Source organism: Protomyctophum bolini (genome assembly GCF_963924005.1).
Source record: "Protomyctophum bolini genome assembly, chromosome: 17".
Classification (NCBI taxonomy): Eukaryota; Metazoa; Chordata; class Actinopteri; order Myctophiformes; family Myctophidae; genus Protomyctophum; species Protomyctophum bolini.
In genome coordinates, this window is record NC_137878.1 from 40,079,185 (window position 1) to 40,092,355 (window position 13,171).

The 13,171-nt window shown below is 42.3% G+C and overlaps 1 protein-coding gene across 2 annotated transcripts; it reads right to left on the reverse strand.

Moving 5' to 3' along the window:
- Positions 1-1,733: 1,733 nt before the first annotated feature.
- anapc15 (anaphase promoting complex subunit 15) lies at positions 1,734-8,524 on the reverse strand. 2 transcript variants are annotated; one of them, XM_080787787.1, is made up of 5 exons: positions 8,380-8,524; positions 7,011-7,135; positions 6,318-6,377; positions 5,846-5,983; positions 1,734-2,650 (listed from the first exon to the last, which is right to left on the reverse strand). In XM_080787787.1, the coding sequence occupies exons 2-5, from the start codon at positions 7,128-7,130 to the stop codon at positions 2,603-2,605; spliced, it is 366 nt and encodes a 121-aa protein (XP_080643913.1). In that variant the 5' UTR covers positions 7,131-7,135; positions 8,380-8,524; the 3' UTR covers positions 1,734-2,602. The 2 variants fall into 2 exon arrangements, with proteins under 2 accessions (XP_080643913.1, XP_080643912.1); XM_080787786.1 differs by having other exon boundaries at positions 5,846-5,986.
- Between the last annotated feature and the right edge of the window lie 4,647 nt (positions 8,525-13,171).

The window sequence follows — 13,171 nt, forward strand, 5'->3', positions numbered from 1 at the left end:
ACTAAAATGGGTTCCCGTTCAGAATGGGTTAATTACTTGCGCAAGCAGAGCGCGCAAGTAATAGTTTCGCCCGGTCCGTATGCACCGTCCCAGCCAACCCGCCACTTTTGATGCGTATGCAAATAAAACTGCAAATTGTGCCTGATTTGCTGGGACCAGATTACATACATGACCATATGTCTTACGTCATCATTGAGAGCTAGTCATACATATACTATATATATATAATATAATCTGTCAAATAAAATAGCAAATTGTGCCTGATTTGCTGGGACCAGAGTACATGGTGTGTATATGTATAACTAGCTCTCAATGATGACGTAAGAAATATGTGGATTAAAGGACCCAATGCCAGAGTGTAATTGGTCTTCGATGGTGACGTAATGGCGATATGTTTTAGTGTTGGGAGGATTAACGGTAATGTTCCTGTGTAGTGTGTATACATGTATGTAATCTGGTCCCAGCAAATCAGGCACAATTTGCGGTTTTATTTGCATACGCATCAAAAGTGAACACTATGCACTCGACAGATACACACAGGAGCATTACCTTTATGATTTATCTTTCTTTGAAAAACTAAAAAGGGATCCAGAATATTTCTAAATTGATAAAACTGTATTTCTTATATAGATAGAAACTTGAACCATACTTAATAATACTAGGTGTTTACATGCATAAAGTATAGGTAGGTAGCAAATAGTTACACCTAATAATTAGACATTTCAAACGTTCCTTCACAGAGATACTGAGATTTGACAGTTTACAGCGGTCGAAAGTACTTGCGCGCTCTGCTTGCGCACTAGTTGGCCATTTATGGCCTACTAGTGTGCAAGTATGCACTCGACAGAGTGCAGTTCTAGTTATTATTAAAATCAAAAGGTCTTGATCACAAAGCTTTAATGCGTTCAAATCTTGACAACCCAGAAAGCTGATACATTACCAGCAAGCATGATTGTGTGTGTGTGTATGTAATGGTTTGTGATTGATTTAGCAAGCAGTGCAAAGGCACATTAAGACATGATACTCTATTGTCTGTGGTCGCTATAAGAGACAGACATGTTATACAAAAAGAAAAACAAAAGAAAAACAATTTACAAGCTTTCAAAGAAAAACACTCCAACGTCTATGAAAACTCCAGTCCAGTGGTGTAAAACTCCAGTCCAGTGGTGTAAAACTCCAGTCCAGTGGTGTACAAGGCAAGCGGGATCCGATGGCAATTCCGACGGAGCATTGGTCCGACATGCGGGAACAACGGTCGGACTAGCGGCTAGCTCGAAGGCGCGCTGCTCCCGTGCTCGCGTTTATGGTTAGGGTTTGAGGTAGGTTAATGACTGTCGGTCGGACCAATAGTAAGTGTCGGAACTACAGCCTGTACCCGTACAAGAACTACAGCCTGTACCCGTACAAGAACTACAGCCTGTACCCGTACAAGAACTACAGCCTGTACCCGTACAAGCTAGCTGAGCTAGAATTATGCGGAGGAGACGCACTCAAATTCCAATACTAAGATTTCGGCCTCCTCTCGACCTCCAGCGTGGAGACAGGAGGCTCCAGCGTGGAGACAGGAGGCTCCAGCGTGGAGACAGGAGGCTCCAGCGTGGAGACAGGAGGCTCCAGCGTGGAGACAGGAGGCTCCAGCGTGGAGACAGGAGGCTCCAGCGTGGAGACAGGAGGCTCCAGCGTGGAGACAGGAGGCTCCAGCGTGGAGACAGGAGGCTCCAGCGTGGAGACAGGAGGCTCCAGCGTGGAGACAGGAGGCTCCAGCGTCCTCCCAACCTGCTCTTCGGATGCAGAGAAAGAAGCGGCGCGAACAGAGCTAGCTTGCGGCTAAATCGGTAGGCCGCCGTGCACCTGCGGGGCTACGGCTGGACAGTAGCGAAAGTGCACAGCGATATTTAAACTATGTTAATAATAAAAAACGGCAGCGGTTTTGCGTTTTTGTTCACAAGACGGTCAGATATTTCGGGCAGGCGAGAAACCTTTTTTTTTTTGAGTATTGGGGATTTGGCTACCGAGACGAGACGTGGCACATGACCGGAGGAAGTTCAACCTGGGATGAACAACGGTTGAACGCGAGACGACACGGACGTCCTTCAGTGTCGGTTCCCGCTAGTGAGAGCGTTCCCGCTAGTGAGAGCGTAGTCACAGATCCCGAGAGGCCAAAACATGACGACCGGTTGTCTTACATAGGAGTTAGAGACGCTAACAAGACGCTTTGTGATATAAACTGTGCAGGAAAACTTTGCACATTCAAATTGACCTGTAAAACATGATTTCCCCCCCCCCCCCCCTCCCTCCACATGGCACACGCATTGCTACGCGCACACTAAATGAAAATACTTCCACACACACACACTCTGCTCCACACGCTCAGAGTTACAGACCCAGTCAGTTGGGTCCGTTCGGACCACACCACCACCACCACCACCACATTGAGAACCAGTGCTAGAACAACACCACAGTGTCATGTTTTTCCCTTTCTCGTTCACCCAGAAGTGTCTCTCTGTGTCACAGACCGTCGGGAGGCAGAAGTGGAGTTTTCAGAAGGTGCGGAGAGGTCAGGTGGTGGTGGTGGTGGTGAACACTGGCGACCTCTGCTGGTTTAGATCAGCCACTGGTCTTGGTCCTGGTCGGTGCCTTCCATGTCCACCTACACACAAAAACACCTTTTAGAATTTAGGCAGAAACCTCTTATCCTCCATATTTTTTACTTCATGTCCAGTCACTTACAGTACGCAAGGAAAACAGAAGGTAATACATCTAAACAACAAGGAAAACACAAGGTAATACATCAAAACATCAAATGCATAGAAGAAATAATGTAGGATCATCAGGATGTAATGATGATGTAAAACAAACGGTGACAAAACTAAATGAAATTCTCTTTGTTGTTAAAAACAAAACATCTAACTAAAAACAAACACTTCAACCTGTATAAAATCACACCCGTGTGAAGTGAGGGGCGTCATCACCATGACGTAACATCTCTTATTTGCTCAGACACATAATTATGACATAAATTCTCCATTCTACAACAGGTTTCGAGGAAGCAATCTGATTGGTTGAAACGGCTTCTAGCTGTGGGTTAAACCAGCACCGTTCACCGCCTAATAAAAACAAAGAATTCAGCTGCTCCGTTCTCCCAGAGCTCTATAGCAAACTCGGTGGCTAGGCTAGCTAGTTTCTTGGGACATTTGTGGTCGTAGTGACTACATCTGTCATTAAAAAAATATATTCTTTCAGCGATTTTCTTAGTTTTAAGGGTAACTGTTGTAGAATTGCAAGATTACACTTGAGGTTGTTGTTTAACGTGATTATTGCCACTCCAGTGATGCTTGCGGAACTCAACTCCGTCTCGTTCCTGACCGCATCCCTGTCGTGGAAATAATCACGTTAACCCACACCCTCTCGTGTAATATTGCTTAATTCATTGTCGATGGGAATTTAATGTTGGGGTAAGACGAAAACCTACACTAATAGCTGAATATAAAAATATAATCTGTACATTGGAACTATACAAACTATAGGGCACTAACTTTACAAATGGCATCAGTCCACATAACATGCTAAACATCCGAATTACATTTGAAAATGTATGAATCATTTAGATTCATACAGGTTTGGAGAGATCTTTCATGGAAGTCAAGTCCCTGGCACAGAAAATGTTCAGATGGGGAACAAATATATATCCATAACAAGTTTAAGGCTCCTAATGAGAAAAGATTGGGAAACACTAGAGTTTTTAGTTTATTTGGGTCAGATAACTTGCTTAATGTGAATGTTTTCTCACAACAGTAAACAAACCAACATAATGTATAAACAGGGTATCTGCACAAACAAAGTGACCATTTAAGTAAGAACTTTTTAATGCCTCCGAAATTAATAATAATCATAAACCATTGCTGTGTCAAGAGTAATCAACCAACTTTAAGATGAAAAAGAAAATCAAACATTGTCCAAATTGTCAAATTTACTTAAAATAGTTAAAATACCCGACATTGCGAGGCGTTGGGAGCATGTTGATTTTTTTTTTTAATTATGAAAGTGTAAAACATTTATAATAAATGTCCCTGGCACAAAACCTTTTCAGATGGGGGGGGGTGGGGGTCCGCAGCCAAATAATAAATATCAATTTGGGGTTTCCTTGGCACGAAAACGCTTGTTGACCACTGGACAGGACAGTGGTCAACAGTGGGTTTTGATTAATTGAAAATGGAGGACCTTTATGTAAACAACTCTTAGTGCTTTTCCCCCGGATTTATCCTCTTAGCAGACTTTGTATTGACCTGTAATTCCCTTGAACTGTAGTACTGTACCCATTCTGCAAACATTCTGTTTTCAATTTTCAATCAACAAATAATCATGTTTGAAGACAAGCACTTTGGAAGTGTGAGGCTTTACATTTAGTTTGACTCAGTTCCAGTGTTGTTTTTGGCAGCAACTTTCTATTTTAGTCATAGTCATAGTCAACTAAATTTAGTTTCATATTTTAGTCACCTGGAATGTGTTAGTGTTTAGTCGACTAAATATCATAAGATTTTAGTCGACTAAATCTACAGTTGATGTAGTCGACTAAAATGTATTTTGGTGGGCAAATAGTAAATGGTGCATTTATATAGCGCCTTTATCCAAGGCGCTTTACATAGATTGTGCATTACATTCATACACCGATTGCGGCGGAAGCCATGCAAGGCACCAACCAGCACATCGGGAGCAATGTGGGGTTCAGTGTCTTTGCCCAAGGACACTTCGACATGTAGACAGGAGGAGCCGGGATTCGAACCGCCGACCCATGGGTCATTGGACGACCTGCTCTACCTCTTGAGCCACAGTCGCCACAGTGGGCCTTGGTCGTAATGACCGATTTTTTACACGCTGGAAATAGCCGATCTACAAGCTCGCAACGCGACACGTTGTGAGCTTGTAGATCAGCTATTTTCAGGATGCAACCAAGAGTAAAATGACTTATAGTGGATCTCTTGTCCACTTGTCCCTTTCTTAACATCTTAGTCTGGTTTTTATTTGTCGACGAAATTGTCAGTATATTTAGTCTTAGTTTTAGTCATCGTAGCTTTAGTTTCCATTTCGTTTTCAGGGTGCAGGTCTTTTTTCCGACAGCATATTGATCCGAAACCTCAATCCTAACCTAACCCTAACCGCGAGCACGGGAGCAGCGCATGTCGGACCATCGCTTTTTCGCATCGCAGCGAATGTCCCCCCCGCTGCGGATCGGACCGTTGCCCCGTCGGCTAGAATGCTGTCGGAAAAAAAAGGCCGCCTCCCAGTTTTCATCAGTGAAAAAAGTTTGAACATTTCTGGAGGAAAACAACGACACCGGTCAACGCTCTCTCACCTCGGTGAGGAAAACAACGACACCGGTCAACGCTCTCTCACCTCGGTGAGGAAAACAACGACACCGGTCAACGCTCTCTCACCTCGGTGAGGAAAACAACGACACCGGTCAACGCTCTCTCACCTCGGTGAGGAAAACAACGACACCGGTCAACGCTCTCTCACCTCGGTGAGGAAAACAACGACACCGGTCAACGCTCTCTCACCTCGGTGAGGAAAACAACGACACCGGTCAACGCTCTCTCACCTCGATGAGGAAAACAACGACACCGGTCAACGCTCTCTCACCTCGGTGAGGAAAACAACGACACCGGTCAACGCTCTCTCACCTCGGTGAGGAAAACAACGACACCGGTCAACGCTCTCTCACCTCGGTGAGGAAAACAACGACACCGGTCAACGCTCTCTCACCTCGGTGAGGAAAACAACGACACCGGTCAACGCTCTCTCACCTCGGTGAGGAAAACAACGACACCGGTCAACGCTCTCTCACCTCGTTGATCTCTCCATCGTCGGGCGACTCGTTGTAGTCGTTCATCTCGTCCATGTCCTGCATGTCCTCTTCGTCCTCCGAGTCCTCCTCGCTGTCCTCCTCGTCTTCATCGTCCTCCTCCTCCTCCTCGTCAAACGTCTGCTGCGAGGAGACGGACGGACACAGACGGTGGACGTGGAAACAAACACACACACACACACACACACACACACACAACAACAACAACAAGAAGAAAACCTCTTAATCTCCATATTCTTAACTTTTGGTGTTTTCTCGTAAATTAAAACCCCATTTTGGGGGCGGGAAGTTCCCTTTTGGTGTTGGCATCATGTCATGCTTTAGCTATTTAAAAATAGCAGATCTACAAGCTCGTAGTCTGCTGTTTTTGAAGAATCGAAGATTATAGGAATAGAGAGCTATTTAAGCATTTCTCTTACACTTACTCACTAACGTATTTACAGTCAGTAAATACCTCAAAGATGGGCTTCCCAATAGGCATGAGGCTGTTGTCCTTCTCAGCAATGCTCTGCAACTAAAGAAAATACAAATAAAATAAAAATAATTGTGATTAGGCAGCATATCGCTGTTGTCAGAAACCTATCTCCATAATATTCTAACTGTGGGGTTCTTTTGCAAATAAATGCAATAAATACAATCTCACAACGCGTGTCTTCAGCATGCAACCAAAGTGTAAAATATACAACGACATCAAGGCCTGTCAACTCAAAACACATTTTAGTCGACTAAATCAACTGTAGATTTAGTCGACTAAAATCGTATGACATTTAGTCGACATTAAAACTAGACTAAACACTGACTAGAACATTCCCAGGTGACTAAAATGTGACTAAAACTAAGTGAAAACTATTTAAAACCCATTTTGGACGGGAACCCCTTTTGGTGTCAGCATCAGGTCGTTCTTTAGCTATTGAAAAATAGCAGATCTACAAGCTCGTAGCGCGCCACCGAGTGGCACGCTACGAGCTTGTAGATCTGTTATTTTTTTGTTATTTTTGAAAAGAAATCGAAGAACGACTGACACACAGAAACACAGCTTTTTCCAGAAAACGGTCAGGATGTATAGAAGACTTTTTTTTTTAGAATCTGATCTCAGGTCAGAATGGGTTAGGCTCCGTCTGTATACTCTCTACTGTAGTAACTGTACCCAGGTCTGGTGCTGCTGTTCCTGCTGCTGGAGTTCGGTTTCGTCGACACACGGCCGGTCCAGGTTGAACCACAGAGACTCGGTCATGCGCGGGAACAGGGAGGGGAACAGGGTGGACATCTCTGCTGCTCCGACACACACACACACACACACACACACAGTCACACACACACACACACAGTCACACACACACACACACACACACACACACACACACACCACACACAAACAGTCAGTCACACACACACCACACACACACACACACACACACACACAGAAGTGGCGCATTTATAGTTAGATGTAATTATTACACATTTGAGGCAATATATATATATATATATATATATATATATATATATATATATATATATATATATATATATATATATGTATGTGCAGGGATGGGCAAAATACATTGAAAATGTATTTTGATACAAAATACAAATACTGGGTCAAAAAATGCATCTAAATACAAAATACATCTTCCATCCCAGCGAAATACAAATTACAAAATACAAAAAGTATTTCAAATACGTATTTCAAATACTGCCCATCTCTGTATAATAATGTGAACCTTTATTGAGAAAGGATATCCCCTTGAGATGCATCATCTCGCTTTCGAGGGGCTCCAGCAGCAACACACAGCAAATACAAGACAATACAAGAACTGTACATTCATACATAATCGACAAAACTAACAACAAAGCTCTCCCAAAAATATAGCTCCTCCCATCCCACCTATTCCCCGCAACACTGTATCAATAAGTCAATATATAAGTATATAAGTACGTATATTTGTACGTCTTTGTTATGATGAATCGTTTTATTTTGAGTTAGCGTTTGTAAACAATTGTAACTAAGTATTGCCTTTGTTAAATGTTAAATGGGTTTTTTTGTCAAGGCAAAAGCTATTATGGGGATCCTTATAAACAATAAACAACAGTTGAACATGGTGGAATAACCTGTCCTATTGTAAACAAGTGTAATGCTTTATGCTGTTGTCCACAGTTAACGGTTTATTGAGATTTGCGTTGTGCTTGAAATGTACTGTAATTCTCCAAACGGTTAATACAGTCTTCAATCATTTAACATAGGCCTACATAATCATTATTATTATTAATCATAATAATAGCCCGCCCCAAGTTCAAATTTGACTGTAAAAACGAACGATTACCGGTCCATTTGGTTTCATTTTACGCTCTAAAAGAGTTAGATTATCGTTTACTTACTTTACAAGAAGTCTACAATTAGAGAATGTATATTGTTAATTAATTTAATCAACGTTTGCCTGCTATCTCTCCTAATATAGTACCAACATCAACAACACAGCATGGAGAAGCTCATCCAACGACAAGAAACTATCCTTTACTTTTGTGTCCGAGCCTGAGAGGCTAAGCCTCATTAATGGTGGTCCCGGTCCGGTGGTCCGTGGCTCAAATGCTGATATAGAATACATAATATAATATAAAATAATGTACCCGTGATATGAAAACCCCTCTGGATTGGAGTCTTCCTTACCTGTGTGTGTGTGTGCAGTCAGTCAGTCAGCCAGACACACACTCACACCGCTTTGTGAAAACAGGAGGAGACGAGAGGATGATAAACACACTCCCATATCCTGGTTACAACGGTCACGTGAACATCGGCACTGAGTCACGTGACTCTCGTTTTTGACTGTTAGGCATATTATTATTATTATTTGTCATTATACAAGGTGTGTGTGATTTGACCTATTTCATGAGACGTGTTTTTTCACCAGGTTTTTCCGCCATGACAAGATCTGCACCACGCATTTATTTAGGTTCTGAGACTGAGAGTCAGAACACGATGAAAGGTAGCGGTCTGTCTTCACTACAGCGCTGCGGCACCGCCATCTAGCGGGCCGCTCCGCTCATGTCATGGAAGCAATTTATTATCTGCCCACGAGAGTTTCACACACGACGATGATGTTGAGTATAAATTATAATGTATTGAATCAATCAATCACATAATAATAATAATAATAATACGATTATTAATAATAATGCGTCAAATGCCTCAAATGTAATAATGGATTTATCTGTATAAGTGCATTTTCTGCTTGTGAGTAAATTACTACCATCATGTTGTCTCTGTGGTTTGCGTCACACATCAAAGACCATTCAACAAGGTTATTCTTGACTTGACTCAGGTTATTGCAGTGAAAGTACTCTTATAAGACATTTCATCATGCAGGAACCTGCTTAGTCAATGTGTGATGTTTAGGGGATGTAACAGGATAACAATGATATTAGCCCTACTCTCTGTAGAGACATAATTAAACTTTATGTTTATATTAACTGTAATGGCAAGGGATTTTTTAAGTGGGCGTGTACAAGGTACCCGTCAGTCGCATTAGCAACGCATTAGCAATGCCAATGCGTCCACTGCCGTCCAGAGACACTGCCGTCCAGAGACACTACACAGCGGCTGTGTAGTGTACTATCGGTGCGCCCAGAGACGCACCCAGACGCAGCGCTCTCACGCCGTGGGCAAGTGTATTGATTGATTGAAATCTTTATTAACAGTTTGCAGAATTACAGTACATTTCAAGCACAAACTCAATACAAAGACTGTTAACTGTGAGTGGACGACCCAATTAAGCCTTACACTTAATTGTTTACAACAGGGTCCACATTGTTCAATTCATCAAAACATTTAGAGACAAACAAATAGACACTTCTATGTAGTTAAAGAACAGAACAGGAATTCATCATATAGGAAGCGAAAAGGGAAAAAATATATATATACAGTGAGGGCCCGGGGAACAGGGGGATAAAAGAAAACGAAAGACAGAGTGTAGGGCGCCGCTAGCATGGGTAAACCCCTCCCCCCTCCCCAGATTTTCCTGAACCTGCAGCACACACCATGCACACAGCACTCTGTCATCTGTCGTGTTCATCGCACGACGTGCGATGAACACGTAAAAACATTCCAGGTGACTGAAATGTGACTGAAACTAAACTAAAACTATATTCAAGAGAGACTGACTAAAACTAAATTCTAAAACGGGTAGTCCCAATACTTCATTCTGATTGGCTGGTTACCGTCACGTGACCGGTGTAAATTTCACCGATAACCCACTCCTTCAATCACTTTGTATCATCTTGCAGCCTTGTAGCTGAACTGGGGAAGGAGAGCGCTTGATTGATTTACAAACACATGCCGTGCGGGCGTCTAAGCACCGCCCGGCTCATATGACTGTGAATGTGTGGCTCCAGGCAGCCCCGTAACAATATCAAGCGCTATTCTCCCGTCACATAGCCTACTTGCCGAGCACAACAAGGAAGTTATGTGGCTCGCTCTGGTAGCGTAAAGCGTAGCTACTTTTGTGAATTCAATAGTTTTATTAGGTTAATATGGTACATATGTTTGTAACCGTTTTAGAAAAGCAATAAGTCACTCGACCTGCCTACGCCCCCAGCCAGTGTAAAATACCCGGTAACCTGAGACCTCTCGTGGCTTATTGCTTAAATCTAAATTTGCTGCCAAAAACAGATAGAGAACAAAACAACAACAACACCAGTACAGCCTAATTAAATATACTCAACATTCATGTATAGAGTACCGTTCTAAAACGGGTAGTCCCCAATACTTCATTCTGATTGGCTGGTTACCCACACGTTTTCCCGTCTTTTCGGCCGTGATTTCCCTCCCATTCAGCCCCCCCTGGTATAAATACAAGAGACAAGAGAGAGACCATAGAGAGAGACAGAGACACACACACGCACGCAGTCAGTTAGTTAGGTTAAGAAACTGGGGTTTTGGGACAACATTTGGTCTTCTTCAAATTCATCCATCTTCATTCTTCATTCATTTTACCATGCCTATCGGAATGTAAGTGTTTATCGATTTTCCCGTAATAACAAAAAATAAAGAGTGACATTTAACCAGTTTAAATGTTTGGAGCGGCAATTGTAATCCTGACTGTACATAGGCCTATTATTAATGAGCTATCATGTTAACTTAACTATGCCTATATAATAACTATTTAGTTAAGCAGTAGAGTAGCCTATACAACTCGAAGGAAAAATACCTTTGTCCTACCTGCACCAGACTCCCACATTGAACACTTTCAAGTCTGCACTGAAGAGACATTTATTCACCTTGGCTTTTGGCAACTAGTTTTGTTTTTTGTTTTTTGTCTTGTAAAGCGTCCTTGGGTTTCTTGAAAGGCGCTATATAAATCTAAGTTATTATTATTATTATTATCATTCACCAAAGAGCACCCTGGAAATAGGCCTACCTGTTAAGTGGCTCAGAGCCACTATAACTGATTCCTGCTGCTTCCATTTCTCTATACTACTACTTTATTTATGCTAGTAGTCCTATATACTGCAGACAGTCAGGTAGAACTATATAGTCATCAATAGTGCAGCGCTCATCTCAGAATTGTATACCGGCGGTACTCTATACATGAATGTTGACTCAACACCCTGACTTCAGCGCTGGAAGGGGGGTGCGGAGGGTGCTCCAGCACCCCCTGCTGGGGAGGAGCGTGCTGAATGCAAAATGCACAGCGAGCGAGTTGACAGATAGACACAACATGACAAGACAGCAAAAACCTATTGTAGTTTTACTTTCACCTGCACCAGGTTTAAAGAAATCTAACCCAAACAACAACACAATAAGAGTCACATACTGTTATTATGATTAACTCTGTTAACTAGGTCCTAAAAAAGTCATTATTAGGCCAATTATACCCGAATAAGACCCGAAATTGCTTTGCGTTGCTAATGCGACTGACGGGTACCTTGTACACGCCCACTTAAAAAAAAAATCGAAATCATTTTAGCACTTTAAACAAAAGTACTAATTTACTATACATGACTGAGGAAAAACAATGCTCTGGTAGATGGATTCTGGTAAAACAGAATATTGGATGTGGACTCCACATCCAATATTCTGTTTTACCAGAATCCATCTGTGGAGCACATGATGTGCTCCACATCCATCTATTCTGTCTACCAGGTTTAATGTTTGTTTTAAAAACGCCATTGACAATGAAGGGAAACATTTACGTCATCTTGTCCCCAACACAAACATTACATCCCATTAACAATATTAAGATAATTAGTTCTGTCACCGTTTGTTTAACATCACCTAATGTAACATGAGTTACGCTTTAATAATATCAGCGCCCCTCACTTCACACGGGTGGGATTGTTTTTGAATAGGAATGATGCAATGAAACAAACCAAAAACAAATTAAATGGATGATGCAAATTAAGCTTTAAAAGTTCTCGATGGTCTTCTCTCTTTACATCTTACAGTGAGAGAGTATTCTTTTCCGCCAATGGCGAGTTGGAATTGACGGGCCTGACGATGTCCGGTACCACGTCTACCCTGGCAGTAGCAGTAGGGACAGCCGTAATAACAGGGGCACTGGCCTACAGATGTAAGCATTTCAACTGTGACCTTTCAAAAACACTTTATATTCGTGATGCTTTAATGGTTTTATATTAAATATGTCCTTTGTTCATCTCAGTTTTATACCAAAGACCACGAGACAGGGTGGAGAGAGAGAGGCCGTGATCGAACAGGGGGGACCAGCACAGGAGGAGAGACCCAAGGTACTTTAAGGACAGACCTAGGGTCAGATCGTGAGTAGACAAAATTGCCCTCGCAAAAAACTACATTCTGGCCTTGACATCCCATAGTCCGGCAGGTATAGAGGGTACTGACTCTACTGAGTGGCAAAAAACTACATTCTGGCCTTGACATCCCATAGTCCGGCAGGTATAGAGGGTACTGACGGCCTTGACATCCCATAGTCCGGCAGGTATAGAGGGTACTGACGGCCTTGACATCCCATAGTCCGGCAGCCGAAGGGCTTCTTTTGTTTAAAGTGGGAAATTTGTATGGAGTATTTTTTTTATTGGCCTAAAATATTGTCTATATACATTCATGAAAACACTTGCTGACCGACTGTCACTATTGGGCAATCTTTTTTACAGGGGTTTATTGTGCCCCTCCCATTAACATCCTATGGCAGGCACAACTTTCAAACTTTCCTTTTGCTTTAAGTAGCATGTGACATGTCAAACTACGGGGTTTTCATGATTCTGCATTAGTTTTGCACAAAATACACTCCTTGGGCTAAAATCAGCCATGAATGTACGTATATAGTCCAACCAGGGAAA

What these genes read in the sequence shown, in the direction of transcription:
- anapc15 (XM_080787786.1), bottom strand. Translation starts at nt 7,130, where the DNA reads ATGTCCACCCTGTTCCCCTCCCTGTTCCCGCGCATGACCGAGTCTCTG. An exon ending in TTGGGAAGCCCATCTTTGAG is followed by an intron (nt 5,987 to 6,317) that starts GTATTTACTGAC and finishes GTCTCCTCGCAG; the next exon opens with CAGACGTTTGACGAGGAGGA. An exon ending in ACGATGGAGAGATCAACGAG is followed by an intron (nt 2,651 to 5,845) that starts GTGAGAGAGCGT and finishes TTTTGTGTGTAG; the next exon opens with GTGGACATGGAAGGCACCGA.